This window comes from Stigmatopora argus, chromosome 18 (genome assembly GCF_051989625.1).
Source record: "Stigmatopora argus isolate UIUO_Sarg chromosome 18, RoL_Sarg_1.0, whole genome shotgun sequence".
Lineage (NCBI taxonomy): Eukaryota > Metazoa > Chordata > Actinopteri > Syngnathiformes > Syngnathidae > Stigmatopora > Stigmatopora argus.
This window is the reverse complement of record NC_135404.1, coordinates 6,960,551-6,979,170: the sequence shown is the minus strand read 5'-3', so window position 1 is coordinate 6,979,170 and position 18,620 is coordinate 6,960,551. Positions and strand designations below refer to the sequence as shown.

General features: G+C 42.8%; 2 protein-coding genes across 2 annotated transcripts in view; both read right to left on the bottom strand.

The window, feature by feature from the left end:
- myo1d (myosin 1D) overlaps positions 1-10,192 on the bottom strand; it is a 31,480-nt gene extending 21,288 nt beyond the window's left edge. The window contains exons 1-11 of the mRNA XM_077626060.1: positions 9,851-10,192; positions 2,959-3,167; positions 2,626-2,719; positions 2,389-2,554; positions 2,259-2,312; positions 2,077-2,172; positions 1,594-1,710; positions 1,306-1,509; positions 1,085-1,230; positions 895-1,009; positions 656-826 (exon numbers count right to left, since the gene is read on the bottom strand). Coding sequence (XP_077482186.1) covers positions 656-826; positions 895-1,009; positions 1,085-1,230; positions 1,306-1,509; positions 1,594-1,710; positions 2,077-2,172; positions 2,259-2,312; positions 2,389-2,554; positions 2,626-2,719; positions 2,959-3,167; positions 9,851-9,945 — 1,467 coding nt within the window. The 5' untranslated portion in view covers positions 9,946-10,192. The remainder of the gene's footprint in view (positions 1-655; positions 827-894; positions 1,010-1,084; positions 1,231-1,305; positions 1,510-1,593; positions 1,711-2,076; positions 2,173-2,258; positions 2,313-2,388; positions 2,555-2,625; positions 2,720-2,958; positions 3,168-9,850) is intronic.
- A 751-nt stretch (positions 10,193-10,943) lies between these two features.
- On the bottom strand, positions 10,944-18,620 carry pdk2a (pyruvate dehydrogenase kinase 2a). The gene is made up of 11 exons (XM_077626125.1): positions 18,446-18,620; positions 17,703-17,844; positions 16,993-17,064; positions 16,624-16,808; positions 16,458-16,547; positions 15,579-15,656; positions 14,461-14,537; positions 14,169-14,264; positions 13,299-13,409; positions 13,108-13,221; positions 10,944-12,040 (listed from the first exon to the last, which is right to left on the bottom strand). The coding sequence occupies exons 1-11, from the start codon at positions 18,561-18,563 to the stop codon at positions 11,897-11,899; spliced, it is 1,227 nt and encodes a 408-aa protein (XP_077482251.1). The 5' UTR covers positions 18,564-18,620; the 3' UTR covers positions 10,944-11,896.

The following is an 18,620-nucleotide window of genomic DNA, read 5'->3' as shown; positions in this document are numbered from 1 at the left end:
GTTGTGACATGACAGTCACGACAGGTACACGGCGTCGATGGACCAGGTGCTGACTGCCGACGTCCGTGTACGAATTCAAATTGTAATTTTAGCAAGGAACGTTAGATGTGATGCATATTAACTCATTGACTGCCATTGATGAAGACGAATCCATTTGAAATACACTTTCTTTCCATGTTAGGTTATGCGTAGTGACTGTGATCAGTGTATTAACTAAATAAAAAGCTCATCCTCACATTAACAGGGAAGCGATATGACCCTCACATGTACATTTGCTTTATTGATCATTGAATTTGGCCTCGATGGATGACTTTCCTGTCATGCAGATGTTTAAGCATTTATCATCTCCACTGCATCTACTCCTCCCTATTTGCCAAGAGTGACATCACCACTAAAACTGTCTTTGAATATGTGTAAACCGCTGCTGCCCTCTTGTGGGTGTCTAACATTTTGAAGTACCAACTCAATGATTGCTCTCCAAGTACTAGCATCAGGACCAAGATAAACATTGGCAGTCATTAAAGCCACTGGTTGTCCAATCAAACATGAAACATGATTAGACATCTACCGTATTTTCTTGGGTATTAGTCGTTCCTGCGTCATGAGCATTTGAAGAAGAATCAAAAATAATTCGAACATAGGTTTGTGTTATTACCTTGCGACTCGTGTAGTGGGCGTGTTTGGCTAGTTTGCCATTGAGTCCCTGCAGGAAGAGCTCGTCGGTGACTTTTCCCACATTCATGCAGGCTTCGTCCAACACAGAGAAGATGCCCTTGTGCTGCTGCTCCACCAGGTCTACAATGATCTGGTTGTTGAAGTAGTCGATCTAATGTACGGCAAAAAGTAGCACATTAGGAATAAAGTATATTACAATCGAGCGCAATAAGGCCTTACGTGTTTCCAGGGAATGCCTTCTCGTTGGTACTCCTCCTGCTCCTGCTTCAAGACTAGCTGGATGAAGAGCTGTTGCAGCTTCTCGTTGCAATAGTTGATGCAGAACTGCTCAAAGCTGACACAAAAAAAATATTATTATTATTTTTTTTTTTGTGGTACCAGACAAAACATTCTTATTGACATGTCCAACCTGTTGTTCTGAAAGATCTCAAATCCGTAGATGTCCAGAACCCCGATGACCGTGTCCTTCCCGTGCACCCTGGCATCGTAGTTTTTCACCTGGATGATGTCGTTGATGCGTCCCACGATCCAACAGAAGAGACGCTCGTACATCGCCTGATGACGGTTGGACAGAACCAATGAGATTGGAAAACGGAGGCCCGCGAGCGTGAGCTAGCCAAGAAGCGTCACCTTAGCCAAAGCGTCGCGTCCGTAGCCGGCTTCCTGCGCCGTGTGCTCCTTCTCGATGACATCGCGACCCGTGGACACCGTGCGGAACAGCAGGGCCTTCTCCACGTTCTCCTGCTTGGTGGCCAGCAGCTCCGCCATGATGGACACCAGCTTGTTGGTCTCGATCAGCGTCGTATCGCCGTCCACGGCGAACGTCAAGTTCCCCTGGGACACGGAACAAGTGCGAGCCGTGTTCAGTGAATGTTTTTCTCTCCAGCATGTGAATCAAAATGGAAATGAGAACGTCACCAGGTGCAAAATGGTGGCCAGGATCTTGTAGACCGTTGCGATCTCGTCCCCCGAGAAGCCGATCACTTTCATGGCATCTGAGACGGCTTTGAATTCAGCGCTGTCGTTGATGTTCGACTGAGGACACGAAAAAGCCGTTAACCTTGTTGTGTTTTCCCACATGCACCCTATTTTTTTCCCTTTACCACCCAAGCTAATGGTGTGCTGGGAATTTTTTTTCCCCCTTTGCCCTTCATTTTTCCCCATTTACCCCTCTTGCACAGTTTCTTTTTCTCAAAATTGGGGCACTAAATAATTCTATGCCCCGAGGTTTCTTTTTGTCCCCCTTTACACCCAAAGAATAAGCACACCAACTGATGGCATGCCCAGACATTATCTTCCCCTTTTCCCTTCATCCGAGCGCTTATTTTTGTTTTCCACACAAAACTCCATACCATATCTCTCCCTTTCTGCCGTTCTCGTACTTGAAATACAATTTCCTACCTTTATTTGGGCCCCCACTTTAATGTAGTTGTAAATTTTGGGGTCTCGGTGGACGTGGAGAGAATGGAGTAGGGCATCGGGGGCTCCTTTTAGCAGCTTGTCCATGCAAAACACATTATTAATAAAACTTTAACACATTCTTGTATCATATTTCGTTGGCATTCAAATGTAACTACGCATACCTGATAGAATGAGTGAAAGCTTCTCTCGCCTTCTTGCTGAAAAATGACTCTCGACTGACAAAATAAATAAAAAGCAGAGTATAGCATATGTTGAAGTGGTAGGTTAGCCATTGAAAGTAGTGGTTCTTACCTTTTCTAGTAGGTAGTTGCTAATGTGTCCGCCAATTGGGTCCCCCTTAAAATCAAAGTTGATGTCCATGTACTTGCCGAAGCGACTGGAGTTGTCGTTGCGGCTGGTTTTGGCGTTTCCGAAGGCCTCCAGGACGCAGTTGGACTTGAGCAGCATGTTCTTTACTCTGTAAAGGACACAAGGCTTATTTAGCTGGCTTTCTACACGTCGGTCATCCTCCTTAACCGCCTCCCTCACCTCTCAACCTCAGCCCTCTGGTTTGGGTTGGTGATGGCAGCGATGTACTGCATGATGTACTTGCTGGCTTCCGTCTTTCCGGCACCGCTTTCCCCTGCGACGAAAGCAAATCAGTGACTTTGCGGCACCTTAAATCAAATTTTAAAACCCAGTGCAGTCCTCCATTGACGCAAATGACTCACCCTAACTAAAACAGGACAGAGTTTCCAAATTTAAACATCTGGTATGGAGTTATATTAGAAGTCTATAATTTCTTCAGTTTATTTGGCCGCCAAACGGAACAAGCAAACCTCAAGAAGTGAGCTGCATCCGTCTCTCAATATAAACGCTTACCTGAAATGACGATGCAGGTGTCTTTGTTGCGTCTTTTCATAGCTTTGTAGGCAGCGTCGGCGATGGCGAAGAGGTGCGGAGGCCTCTCGTAGAGCTCGCGACCTTTGTACTGCTCCACCATGTCCCGGCCGTAGATGTTCATGGCACGGTAGGGGTTAACTGACACCACCACTTCGCCGATGTAACTGTAGATTTTGCCTTTCTCGAATCTGTGAAGCAAAATATGTGGGAACAGACCTTTAGCTACAACACAGGCACTCGTTTAACTTATCGTCTGCCATTTACGGTGATATGATTGGCCGTCTGGTGTCGTCAATGGCACTAAAACATGAGCATTGCCGGGCATTAAAATTGAAATGAAACAGACCACTATCATTGTCATTGGCAGATGATGGGTTAAATACAGTATAAATGTTTTTCTTTAAATTGTGTAAATAAATAAAACCAACTTTAGTGTGACTGGGGGCTACAATCGCAGTGTAATTTAGATTTTTTCTAATTTGTAGATGTATTTATTTGTATGATTTATTCATTATTATGTATATATTTATCATTATTTTTCCTACAAATATTACAAATACAAGAATGATTATTTATGATGACTAAATAATGAAAGAGCTGCCATCTGTATATGTAGACATAACTTGAATATAAAAATTGTTACTACCCAAAATGTGATGTCCTCATTTGACCATGCCACGTTTTTATGAGGTATTTTTTTAAAATTACGTACGTACTACCAAAAATTGTTACTTGCCCTATGAAGGGTTAAAGATAGACTTTATGAAAATGTAGGATCACACATTATGGGACATGCATGGATGATGCAAATTTTCCTTGGGTAGGTCACGTTAACACTTTTATGGCAGATGAAACTGATAAGTAAACAAAACTTTATTGTATAAAATGTTAAACTATAACCAGGAAGATAAAGAAACTCTTATGTTTGTTCGACCGCAAAAGTCATGCAGCCAACAAAAAAGCATTACCTTTGCAAAGGTAGGGAAAATGTTACCAACCATACCCGCAAATAAATAATGTTATTCCACACTTTGCTAACTAATCCAAAGGAGTATTGTTAGGGGTCTTTTTCCCTTTTCCAGCCTTTTTCTGATTTAAAGAATCGGGTTGCCTCATGACAAGCCATCGATTCTCCCGGCACTATGTTTCTGTGTATTTTTGTATATATCTTATATTTCTGAGAACAAAATTCCTTGCGTTTCCTCGACATTCTTTCCCACTTCCACCCACCTGTTTTCCCTTTTTCAAACCAGGAATTGTGGTATTGGTCATCTTAGCCCTGTCGTCCCCATAGATGTGTAATTGTGTTTTTTTAATATTCCTGAGATATGATGTGTTTCCAACATACTTTTTTTCTTTTTACCTCTTCCACCCTATTCCCACCTAAGGAATCGGGGTGCCTCAGACTGACTATGTGGTTCTCCTTGCCCGGTCCATGTGTCGCTGTCTTTATTTTGACGTTCCTCAGACAAAAAAAAATGCTTTTGTGTTTCTAACATACTCAACCCTTTTCCCACTTACACCCTTTTGTCCTTTTTCTCATTTGAGGACTCAGGATGCTCCATGGTGACCTGTCATTTTTTTCTGTATGTATCGCAACCAATGAACCAAAGTCTGCTGGATACATCTCTGTTAAGCCTTTTCCTCCATCGGTCCTTTGGTTTCTATGACCTCCTTCCACTTCCTTCCTCTTCCCAAAAGGCAATCGGATCCCGGACGGCCGGACGGCCAGATGAATGGGCTCTTTCTTCCCCGCCGCCTAACGTCTGCTACTCTCTGGCAAACAAGCCGGGTAGACTGAAGTGCACGTGTCAGCGACGTCCTCGCAGCCGTGTGTCAAGTCTGTTTCTGAAGCCAGTCGAGTCGTAAAATAGGATCTCGAAATGTCGGCGAACAAACAATAATGGTGATGTCGTGTAGCGGCACACCACAACACCTCCTTGGCAGCACGAGCAAGAACATTGTTCTGCCCCGTGAGCACGCTTCTCCCAAGGAGGTTGCCGTGCGCCTGCTCCATTGTCCGGGCGACAATCGGAGGTCTGTGTCCGCAAAGTGGGAAGACTGATGTAGCGAGATTTCATTGTATTCTACAGAGATTGAAAAAAAGCTTTCGCCAGAACAGCCTAAGAATATAACATACTAAGCCTCTCCATATTTCCCAGTAGGGATGATACAGTACATTTCTTGGTACATATGATAATCCACCACAGACCATTGTGGTACATGTCAACCGCAATGGATTGGTCGTCTATTGCTGTCAATAGCAGTTATTGGGTAACTGCCAGAAAAAATGTCTTCAAAGTGTCTTGTTTGTTGTGTAAGAACACATCCAAGCTAGTGAAAAGTGTCGGAACTTTAACATTGAACTTTTGTCTTCTTGTGTAGGAGGAGAAGGGGGAAGAGTGGTGAAAAGAAGTCATAAATGTTTTGAGCTCCTCCCAAAAGTCAACCCAAAAAAAGACCCACCCAAGATAGAGTGCAGCATGCGGTCTCAGCGTTTGTGCCTTCCATCTTCGTGCACGCCGTACAATGTAAAAAGTTGGTAACACTTAGTGCTTTTACAACCTATTCACACTATGACTAGGCTACGTAGGAATGCCATATTCTCGCTGTGGTGGTCTCGTGTAAAGTTAAAAAACAGAACAGAAAAAGTGACATAATTTAAAGCACTTCTATCTTCATGATTGTCCGGCGTGCGGATTCTAATTCAAGGTCACGTCAGGCATTATGAAGAGCGAGTGTATAATCTGCATGTGTTCCATTTCATTATGGGGGCGCTTGTTAGTAGTAGAGAGGCTTAATCTGCAGATCCTGGCAAAAAAAACCCGCCTGTCTTTACTCTAACCTAGCTTGTAGAAACCTGTTTAGTCATATCCAATGACTGACCCACCCAGTAAACAATAAGTAGGTTGACGATGGCACAGAGTAGTTTTGAGGAGGGGATTTTGGGGAGGGAAAAAAAGAGCTAAAACACAATGGGACTTCCAGAAAGACGCAATGACTCATTGAGATATTTGCAGAGAGGATCATCAAAAGCCACAAAAGATTACGGCACTAAATTTAATAAAGATTACATGCTCCCTGAAGAGGAAGAGCGCGTGTGTGTTGAGTCAGCAGCTAGCGGCCTATACAACGACATTATGACATCATGCGAAGAAAAAAAGATCTATTTAAGGCTTAACATGTATGGTTGGTAGATTTTTTTTTTAAATGAAAGAAAATTTAAACTTTGGTGCAACATAGCTATTATACAAATGCATTGCTAGAATTTTTTTCTCAGGAATTTTATCGCCAAAAGATGTTTAGTGGCATTAAATTGGAATTGTACAATTAGAAATGATTCAAATGAACTTGGATTACGATGCAGACACTCAAAAATAAGTTTAATCGAACCTAACACTAAACTTAATTCTAATTTTGTTTGACATTTTGATCCCTTTCTTCTCCCAGGTTGGCTCTTTTTGCCCCGCCTCCACACTGACTTTCAGTCAATATCGAGGGTTGTTTGAGTTTGTATTCCCTTCAAAATATTCCCAAAATGATGCACACAAATGTCCTCACAATAGGATAACGCACGACCACTTGCCAACGAGAAGTACTCCATTCGCACTGACTAACGGGGAAAAAAAACACTGAAAAAATGCAACGCTCCGCCCAGTGCTCGCAGAGACATTACAAAGAGGGAGTTGCGACCAGAGACATTACACGAGGGAGTTGCGGGGAGAGAGACAGTGCCCATGATGTTCTTATCAGCAGCATCTCGCGTCCGCTGTCTGCTCGTATATCAAAATTTGTCTCGTATCTCAAGATAAATATTTGCCCGAAATTTTACTCGTATCTCGAATTGCTCGTAAGTCGGACCACTCGTATGTCGAGGTACCACTGTATCTACCGTTGGGGGTTGAATATTAGTACAGAGAGGTTATTAAAAATCAAAATAATAATTAAATAGACGCCATAAAAACGCTATCCCTACATCGCTGCTATTCACCTATTGCGGCAAGTCTTGGACCAGATTAACCACGATAAATGAGGTATTACAGTATACTGCCAAGACCGAAACGTGCCCCCCGATCAAACTTAAGTGATGTAACAGAAACTACGCCAAGTATTTTTTTCCCTCCCGAATGAGACCGTCTGCGAGCACTGCTCTACTTATTTGAGGAGGGCCGCGTTTGGGTTCGACAGAATAAAAGCAACACGAGCACGGCGCGTGTTTACACAAGGGCCGTAATGTGGTTCCGATTACACAGGCTCGTACGGAAATTCTTGCGGTGAGACTGGACCATGGCGGGCCCGCCGGGCAAGAATTCGTCTGTTGTCGACGGAGAGGCAGGAAATCGCCAAGCAGGCCCAGACGGGAATTCTGAACAGGCGAATATTCTCAAAGTCTGACTTTATCGGGCCGGGACGGCTCTGTGGGATATTGCGCTTGGCTGTGGGTTTTATTGCCGAGGCCCAAAGGAGAAAGTAAACAAGGCTGCGTTCGCTGATAAGACTGGTACAAAAGGGCAAACCCAGCTGGGTTACGTCCTCAAATTCATTGGGCAAAGTACGATACAAAAGGGGGGGTCGCTTTTTCCCAATTTATGGCTGGATGGGTTTTTATATCAAGATCTTCAAAGGTCAGATTAGAAATAATCAAGAAATCGATCATTACGTGAAAGCAAATCTTGGCGTGTCACTCCATTTTTAAAAGATTGGGTGAAAAAGTTTACGGTTTTTAACTGTATTTGCTTTTATTTTGAAGGATTCATGTAAAAATCTAATGCTGCTAACACTAGGAGTCCAAATGGATTGGGCATCTGTGGATGTCAAAGGCAGTGGAATGTGCTTCGCAGTTCTGGGGCCCTGGGTTCGATCCCAGGTCGGTCCTCCCGTGTGGAGTTTGCATGCTCTCCCGGGGCTTGCAGATTTTCTGTGGGTACTCCGGTTTCCTTCCACATCCCCAAAACATGCATGCTACACTTAAATTGCCTCTAGGTATGCGATTGGCTGGCCTCCAATTCCCACCTGGTGTCAGCTGGGATAGGCTCCAGCACCCCCCCATGACCCTTGTGAGGATAAGTGGTTCAGAAAATGAATGAATGAAAAGGAACAACTCTAAACACAATGACACCTTATTTAAGCCAATCAGATGCCTGTGAATTGAAAATACATGTCAATATTTAAAATCTGAGTGTTAGCGAATGGTTTTGTCTCTTTGTGCCCTGCATTTGGCTGGCGACCAGTAGGCTCCAGCACCCCTGTTAACCTTGTAAGAATGAGCTATGCGAAAATAAATGAATGTATTTATTATTTGGGGCATGTTTACATTTGTGTGAGATGTTTTGACAAAGGGAGAATAAAATCTTGTTTCAGGTTCTCGTTGCTAAAATATAATTACTAACTTATTCAAGTTCATGATTTTGCAAAATGCATGAAAATGGATTTTAAATAATAGCATCATTGTCTAGTTTTTTAATCAATATCTAAAATCTGCAAAGCTTGTATTCGAAAGTCACCCAGCCCAACATTTAAACTTTTGATTTAGGTCCAAAGTGCAAAACCGCACCCATGTCACATGCAGACTTTGTCGGTATGAGATGAAAAAAAAGAGGAAATCCCCGAAACACGAGGCGCGGTAACCTTCACTTTCTTTACTGTTCTCTTTAAACTCTCCACAGTTCAAAGGTCAAACCACTCCAGTCTCTCCCAAGGTTACCAGTTACACAAATGTCACAGGGAATCAAAAATGCCATCTAACTGGAAGACCAAGCCAGAGTATGCCGCAAAACGCGTCCCTGTGCCAGGCGCCACCGGCCCCGCCCCCTTCCCGGGACTTCCTGCGAGACTAAAACAAACAGCCGATCCTGTAATTATTTGCTCGGCGGGCCGCTGCCTTATAAAGACATTGAGACCGGCGTCCAATCAGGAAAGAGAGGCTTTATCCCACGAGCCATCTGTCCCCAGGGACATCATTTTCCAAAGTGACCGTGCGTGGTTTGAGGATGCCAACATCTTGGTCCTCACACACCGGGGAAAAAAAGGAAGCGTTGGCCCAATTGTTGACACCCTCAGCAAAAAAAAACAATCCAAACACGCCATGTCCGAACTGAATTGAGGGGAAAAGAAGCAGACAGAATCTGGCAACCGGCGGGAAAATGAGGCCCGCCGTTGGCGTGCGAGACGTCTGGCTACTGTGCGTGCAAATTGCTTGGGAAGATGCTGTCAAGTTATCGGACACAGTACAGCAACGAGAGCAGTTATTAGAAAACCATGTAGTTTCCCAGGTGCAACAAGACTGATACATAACTGGTAACATAACAATGCAATTAAAATGAATGGCAACACAAAACATTGAAAAGCATTGCAATTGATCACTTTTCAGTACAAAGTCTGAAATAATTCAGCAATAAAATTGTCCAAAAAGTTCAAAATAAGTTGTTAATAAAGGTTGGATAATTATTTAAATTCCCTTTATTGTGATATTTAAACTTGAGCAAGTATAGTATGAACAGTACCTAAAGTTTGTTTTTGTTTACATTTGATAGGTCACCTTTTCAGCTTATTTTGGGTGCAAATAGTACAAAAAAAGTTATATTTTAGCAAGTTTAACTTCAAACCATCATCAACTTGTTTTTAACAAGTTGATTTCAAACAGGGACAAATACTACTTTTGTGTACTTTTTCAAAATTTCAAACAAAAGTTTGTACAGTCACATCAAGGACACTTGGGTGAACTGTCATCAAAACAGTTCATGTTTGAACTTAAAAGAGGCGCTCCTTTATGACGTCACCCCAGCAACGGGTCCTCTAAATGGAATTTTGGCGTGATTTACGTTGGTACTAGAAGCACCTGTTGAATCCGAGCAAGGTCAAATCCACTCACCTGAGTTTGAGGTTGGCCATAAACTCCTCGATGGACACGGTGTCCAGAAGCACGAAGTCGGCCTTGCCGAACTCGAGGCTCTCGTGTTCGGCCATCGCCGCCTCGAGTTTCCTTCTCGTCCGTCCGCGTCCAGGTGAGTCGTCTCTTCTTCTCTCCCCTCCTGCTGATCCTCAAAGATCCAGTTCAACTTTCCTGTCGATCATTTCCCAGCAATCAAAAGCGTGAAGAAAACTTTTAAACTTTTCTCTCTCTGGCGTTAAATGTCCGCACATGCGTTCATGTCAAGTTACAATCGCATCCCTGTACCGTCACAAGCATACAAGCCCCAGCCGGACAAGCAGTCCCTCCTCCCCAGCGTCCGGAGTCTCTCTCAGCCAATAGAAACGCAGCGTTCCCACCTCAAACCACGCCCATACATGAAAGGGGCCAGTTTTTTTTTTTCATGAAAGGGGCCAGTTTTTTTTTTAGGCTGTATTAAAATCTCTTTTGTAAACCACCATTCCCAGTCCAGTTTTCTTCATACTTGGGCGATGACTGAGAAGTGGACCAGGATAAAGTGGGAGGGGAGTTAAGGAGGTGAAACCACGGCTTTAGTGACCATAAAAGGAAAAAAGAGGGATTCTCCCTGAGATTTTCTTCAGCAAGAAGTTAAAAAAAGAAGAAAAAAATTTAGGAGGGGATAAGCAGGAAACAAGTTGCCTTGAGTTAACGATGTGAAATGGCGCCGTCTGTTGGACAACTTTGGAACAGCGCCCTTGACACAAAAGTATCCCTTTTTAATGTGAAAAAAGTGAAAAATACATTATTCTCGTTGCACAATAGTTAAATTTAATTTGAATGCAACTCCGGTTCGTTTATCACCATTAGTGGCAGTGAATGAATTAAATATGAGAAGATTAAAAACCAACAATACATAATGATACAAAAATAGGATTAAACACTAAAAAATGAAATTAAATGTAATATAAAATACTTAAAAAGTCAATAAACCTAGTAACTCTATTTCATGTGATTCATTCTTTTACCACAGGAGGGCGCCCACAGAACAATGTTGGCACTTGGGCCACATTTTGCCAATCACAATTCTAAAATCTGTGATGCCATGATTTTCATGTTTATTCACGCGTTCGCACACACCTGACCAAGAATTACACAAGATCAGCACTCACTATGATTAATTTGAGTTCAAGACTGAAACTCAGCCAAGATGTTAAACGACAATTTCCTTGCTCTTCCACTAAAAAAAAACAGGTGGAGAAGACCATCTGCGGTCATGCTGGCGATGACATTTATGGCGCTTCACACTTAGTCACATTAAACTGTCACTTTTACTACCACCAATTGCTATCTTCATTATACAGAAGAGCAACAAGCCTCCCCACCATGGATTCGATGACGCAGCCAGCTGATGCCCGCTCCCACACATTTGGATCGAAGTGGCGTTGGCCCGGTAAGTAGCGACCGCGACCGTAAAGTGAGCCTCGGATGACATTCGTCCACACCCAGCGGGCAGTTGGCAGGACCACGCGCTGCCGATCCAGTAAGAGCAACACGGACGAGTCATTCACGCCGCATGTGGCAAGATGATACACCAGTAGGAACTCAAACCTGGTCCAATGAGAGGAGGTCGTAAAAAGAGACCCCGCGTGTTATCGTTGTGTTTTTTAATATTAACTTATGTGTCATATTTACACTATGTACAAAGATTTAAACGCAGTTAAATTACAAAAATCACAATCACGTATTCTTGAACACACGTCAAGGCACCGCCTGCTAAAAATAATAGGAGGAGGGTGTCACATGACTTAGGGCGAGTGCGTCACATCACTGATGTTTGTTCAAAAAGCTGGACGGAGGGCCTCTACCTTGGCAATGTCCATCCTTGTTCAAGCCGGCGCCGCTGGGCTATTTTTTTTCTTCACATACTCTGGTCTTCCGTGGCGAAAACAACATGCTACTCCTAAGATTGAAGCGTGAGCAGGCACTTGTCTTATTGGTCCATGATGGCAGAGGGGCATTTCAAAGCCTTCAGGCCAAGACACGATTTCACTTGGCCACTTTGAAGTTTCTCAGGTCCAGAGGTTCTCTGCTGGGGATGCACCAGTCGTCCGCTTCCTGGCTTACTTTATAGTTCCTCAGTGCCGTTTTGTTGTACACGGGGAGCCTCTCGATAGAGTCGGTCGACAGCGCCTGCAGCAAACATGATCATTGGCATTCCTCAAAAAAAAAAGTACAGGTAATCCAATCTTCTCAATCTTTATGAATAACGGTTGAGAACATCAACATTCAGAACATAGAGATTGTTAAATTGTGAGTTGGGATGATCCAGTACTCAACTAAAAATGATTGCATTTCCTACTTTTCTGCCATAAAGAGACATCGTGACCGGACGTTTCGTCGAAAGACGATTGGTCCCCGGACGTTTGGTCGACCGGACGTTTGGTAGAACGGACGTTTGGTAGAACGGACATTTGGTAGAACGGACGTTTGGTAGAACGGACGTTTGGTAGAACGGACGTTTGGTAGAACGGACGTTTGGTAGAACGGACGTTTGGTAGAACGGACGTTTGGTAGAACGGACGTTTGGTAGAACGGACGTTTGGTCGAATGGACGTTTGGTCGCCGGGTTCGCTCGCTGTCAAATTATGACAGAGTTTACTGTTGATATTTTGATATTAGATATTTAGATATTAAACTCACTCTCTCTCTCATGATTATAATTTTGAGAGCTGGTTTCAACAATAACAACCCGGCGACCAAACGTCTGTTCTACCAAACGTCCGGTCGACCAAACGTCCGGGGACCAAACGTCTGGGGACCAAACGTCTTTCGACGAAACGTCCGAGTACCTAAAGACATAATTAAGTGACAGACTATATTTCCGTCCACCTGCTGTCACTTTGGAATTTCGAAACTGTCGATGAATTACACTTACTTTTTGACAAACATTGCTAAAACTGCCATTAGCTTGAGCTATGCTAGCCCAGAACCACTCATGCACTTAATTAACTACGGCTGCATTCACACTGCAGGCCATTTCCAATTTATCTGACCACATGACTTTTTCCACGTAGTGTAAACGGTCTGAATCAGATTCTCGAATCGGAATCTGTGCTTGTTTCTAGATGTCTTAAAATCTATCCAACACTTCTGCACCATGAAGGCAAAACAGTTTAAAAGCAACCTATCGGGTATCACGTAGCCTTATGCGTCAAGTAAATATTGAGACCCTGATCTTTTTGGTGGTTTTGTCCTACCTTCAAGTAGATGACCGCGTCGGTTCCGTGGCCCTCCATGGAGTAGAGCTGCAGATCCCCCTGGAAGTACTTGGCGTAGAGTCGCGAGATGGGAAGCCCGTAACCAAAACCGGCCTGCACATAAGCAATACCGTCTTTAAAAGAAGCTCCTGTTTGGTAATCGGCATCTATTTGTAGAATTGCGAACCCACCAGCGGCGGCCGGGCATATTCTCCAATCTGCGGCGCCGGCGCGGTGGAGTACATGTAGCTGAATAGGTTGTCGAGCCGGCGGAAGGGTACGCCGCCACCCTTGTCGCTCACCTGGAAATGAAGACAAGGATGTTAAAAAGGGCTGCAAAAGAACACTGTGAACAGTGCAAAGTATGTTCAGAAGATGTGAAGCAATCAAATTATTTTAGGATTTGAAATGGAGACAGATGTTGCCACAGAACACAAAAGAGAGTTTCAAAACTCGCTCTAAGAAATAGACCAGTGGAAACTTTTGTTTTCCTCTGCCAAGGACGGAAGACAGTTATGTAACTGAAAGAGCTGACTAAGACATAAATGCCAGAAATGCATTTTTTTTATTCACATGCTGATCGACTTCAATGCTCGCATGAAATAAACTTACCACGTCTAAATAAAAGAGCTTCCAGGAAATACTCTGATCCAAGTTCGAAGTTTGGGTGTAGCGTGCTATTATGTAAGCCAACATGCATAAAACCTATTTTCCTTGCCAAAAAATTTGATGAAAGCTAGACAACAACTTTCAAAGCCTTTTAATCCACGCCTCAAGAACCAGGCTAAACTGAAAAAGTGAAACAATATCATGCTGATCTCGGTCTATCACCTAAAGTGTTACTGTGTTCATGTCTAAAAACGATGGTGACATGATAGATGCGGCCTTTCCGAGTAAAATTATTTTCCTCAATAATAACTCAATGACACCGTTCATTACTAACTATGTAAATGAGGGTTGTCAAACTCAGTTTGATTGGCGGGCCACATTAATCCCACTTTACAGTGAATGAATTCATGATAATTCACTGCGAGTTTAGATTGTGGACGGACGATACGCACCTTAATAGACATGTCCTCTCCTCCAAGAGAAACCAAGGCCTGAATAGGTGGCAGATCTCTGTTCTCGTGGGTCTCAATGGTGGCTCTCATGGCGTTCTGGTCATGGTCAGGATCAAAAACATAAGATAATGTAGTATTAGTAAGTAAAATGTTGGAAAAACAAAACATGGGATGAGAAAAGGGAAAGCAACTGGGTGGAAATGGGAAAACAACTGGGTGGAAATGGGAAAACAACTGGGTGGAAATGGGAAAACAACTGGGTGGAAATGGGAAAAAATGTTGCAAAAATTACCTTAAAAAGCTCAAAGAGCATGTGGTACAAGTGCGAGGGCACATAGACGATGTCGATAGCCTGTCCCATCTTCTTGCCTGCATAGAAAAATAATCTTCGTTTAAATGTCATTTCCCACTTGTACGGATTTTCCACGCCAGGCTGCTTATTTCCGTCAATATTTGTCATTACTTCAGCCTGAGTGCGGCTAAACTTAGCGGCGGGCCCCGGGGGTCCATCTGGCATGGGCACTTTGCGTCAAGTGTGTACACAAGGAGGGCTATTCTTGATCACTCTGGAATGTTCACTTTTATTCACACAGCGTCACTTCTGAGTTGAACCCCAAATTAAATTGGCAATCGAAAAAGATTTGAGGTTGATTTAAGTGAACAGCGGTGACGTATTTAATTGATCGTACATGGCGGAAAAAAGCTGCATAATTATAGTTTGCTGGATTGGATGTATTATATGCCAGTAAACAGTTGTGCTAATTTTCATTTTCTGAGGTTTTTAGAGCCTATTATTTAAATCTGCAAGATAAAATAAAGAAAACATCCTTTTTTTAAACTAAAGGGGGGAAAAAGTGAAATTTGCACAAGATCTCAATCAAGATTTTGCAATATGAAACAGTATTCATGAAAATTGTTTGTGGAGAATATTGTAAAAACTAAAATCATAATCACGATCTAGAAGCAAATTGCGAAAATAATTGAGATATGACAATATTGGGAAATCAGAAATATGAAAATAAAAATTGGACATTATGGAGCAAATCCTGAAAATAATTGCATTCAGACAAAACGGGAAAAACAGACAAATAAAACATTATGAAGCAAAAATGGCAAAAACCATTGAGAGTGGTGAATATAAGAAGAACAATAATCAAGATGGACAATTTGGGGAGACAAAATTACGATAATTTGGGCCTGATCACTCACCCCTAAGTTATCATGTCAACCTATTTGTTACAATTACACGAGTCGGATCATAGCCCAGAAGGCATCCTGGTCTCAGGTGTGGGGATATAATTATCCTAAGCAAGTGCTGATTATTATGGACAAATTCAAGATGTCAGCATGTCCGGACAAACACACTCCCCAGGTAATCGCAATTAAGACATGAAAAAAAAAAACACTCACTGTTCAATTCTTGTAGAATAAGAGGAGGCGAGCGCAGGTAGTACTGTTCACAAAGCATCTTAGCGCTATGGAAGGCATCTAGAACATAAAAAAAATGAAAACATTAACACACACCGTTCACTTTTTGGCTGTGGTTGACCGCGATAGATCTGTTTGAATACAGTAATTAATACCTTGAGATACGAGCTTAATGCGTTCTGGGACCGGATGCCAATTTACTCGTATCTCAAATCAAATTTTCCCATAGAAAATAACTAAATACAAAGTACTATGTTTTTAATTGTTCTAATTCACCACCTACGCTCGCAGAGTACCAAATATCTATCTAGTGGTTATGATCTGCAAAAAAATGTGAAATTATTGTGGACAGTATTGTATGGAAGGAAAACGTGACCGGACGTTTGGTCGCCGGACTTTTGGTCGCCGGACGTTTGGTCGCGGACGTTTGGTCGCCCGGACCCAAACAATCGGTGACCAAAAGTCCGGCAACAAAACAAGGTAAAACAACACGGTCTACGCATCAATAAAAGCCAACAATGGCCCTGAGCAGTTTCACTGAGTGGACGTGAGTGTATAAGAGTTTGTATGTACATGCGTTGTCCCTTTAAGAAGCTACGTCAGTCAGGGTCTTAACAAGTTCTCCAACAAAAATAAATAAAAGTACAGGAAATTTGGAGCTTTTCTTTAGCCTAATAATTAATAGGGCATTAAGTATGACTAAATAACAATTCAGTTTGTATTTAGGGAATTTGAGCAACAATTTTAAATGGTAATTATCAATAACCTTCCGGGCGACCAAACGTCCAGCGACCAAAGGTCCGGCGACCAAAAGTCCGGCGACCAAACGGCTGAGTACCGAAGGAAAAGGCCGATATTTACCTTGCACCACGTCGCCCACCTGGCAACGTGAGTCGATGCTGCCGATGGTGTTAGGGTGCACCGGGTTGGTCGTTCCGTCGAAAATGAGCGCTGAAAAGACAGACAAGCGGTTTTCAGGACCTCCAAAAACCCAGTTCCTACTAACCTGGTCGTCACGGATACGCACTGTGTTGGTTGATGAGCATACGGATGGAGATACGGCTCATGTAGAAGCGGTCCAGGAAGTACTGGATGTTCTGGTTGGTGACGGCGTCCTGCGGGAAGACTTCCTTGTACTCCATGACGCCCTGCGCCATGGTGGGTACGACGTCGTTGTGCCGGTTCCGGATGGTCACCAGAGAGTCCACGAACCTGGATGGCGTGAGAAACCTTAATTTCAGTTGGATCTTAATCACTTAGCATATTTTGGCATCTTAACATGGACAATCCCAAAACTGGTTCAGGCAAGTTGGGACTTTACCCCCTGTTTTTCTTCTAGGGTTTGTTTACACACTACATTGCAATGGTGTGACGAGTAGATGATTTCATAACTTACTCTCCAAGGACTCTGTGGTCATCCGGGTTCTTGTGGAGAAAGTCCAGGATTTCCATTAAACTTTGGATATACCTAAAATTGAAAAAAACAACAACACACAGGGTTGTGAAATTGACACATTGGTGTGAAAATAACTCCATCGGTAGCAAAGCAGTCACAAGAGAAGAAAGTGGGCTAAAGTTCACAGCTGAGGAAGTAACCCTCCCCCCACCAGACTGGAGCTGGAGCAAGTACAGCTTGGTCAAAGGGTCTTGTTGTTATTCCGAGCGCCGTGACGTAAGTGGACGAGAGAACGTGTTGCAAAACAACTCTGTGGCAATTCTCCAATTTGGGGTGAATCCATTATGTAAAAATGTTTTGTACTTTGTACTAACGCGCCACTCGGATAGCCTTCTTGGAATCATACCGCTGCGGATTTTAGTGGAAAATGACGAAAATGGTTGTTTGTACTGTTATATCTTTAAAAATGAAAAGACCATGGCTTTTGTTTTGCAGACTTTGTTTTCCAAAAGAAAATCCATATTGGTCCGCATCTTGAAAATACTATTTTTCTTTTTGTTGTTTTCAGGGTCATGGGTCAATGCCGTTGAAATAAAAAATGGACTTTTAAAACTATGGACCACTTATTATACTTGTCTGATACTTTTATACCCGCGTTAGTTGGGTCTGCAATCTAACCGGAACGCTTTATTTGCACGGCAAACACTCACCATCCTTGGACGGTTTGCACCGAGGGCGTCGTGAGTAGTTTATCGGGCAGCAGGTTAATCTCCTTCATGATGTTGGACAACCGCACCGGCAGCTCTTGTCTCAGGAAAGCGAACGACGTTTTCTCGCAAGCATTGATGGACCCTGGGTGCACAAAAATTAGGGTGAAAAATTAGGAATCCAAATTTCCCAATCATGAATCACAAAATTCCTGCATTGACAGTGAGCATAACATGTTTATTTTCCCCCCACATTTTGTAATTCACTTTTCTTATTGACCTGCTAAAACAGACAATTAAACCCATATTATTAAGCAAATTCTTTAAAAAAAATAGAATGTATTATTTGTTTTTATGGGGCCCTGATGAATTTTGAGTGTTTTTAAGAGAAAATAAAAATAAGGGAAACATGAAACAAGGCAAAGAGCCTTAGCATATACAAAATATAAGAAGCAAAGAGCCGCATGCAGCTCGATAGCCGCATTAGTAAATATGAGGAAAATATATCAGAAATATGTGAGACCTCCCCCTTATTCTTAAGGTCCACTTCCAGTCCAAATCTGATGCAATAGATGGTCCAAATGACCAGGATTCATGCAAGACCACACTGCAGTACACCCATTACTTATATTAAACTGGATGATTTCAAAATTTGAACATAGCACAATACACAATATGAACCATGGCTGACAGTAGTTTTCACGTGTAGTAGCTGAGCTATTCCGTATGCATTACGCCAGACTCACCGAAGTCGAGGAACTGCTTCATGGACAGCGGCGAAGGGGAGAATTTAGAAAAGTGCTCGATATGTTTAGGAACGCTCGCCAATGCGGCGTTTTTCATGATACAACGAACGAACTTCATGTTTTATCTCCGTTTCAAGTGCAACTGCTTATGACAAGTCGCTAAAGCTGCAGCAGA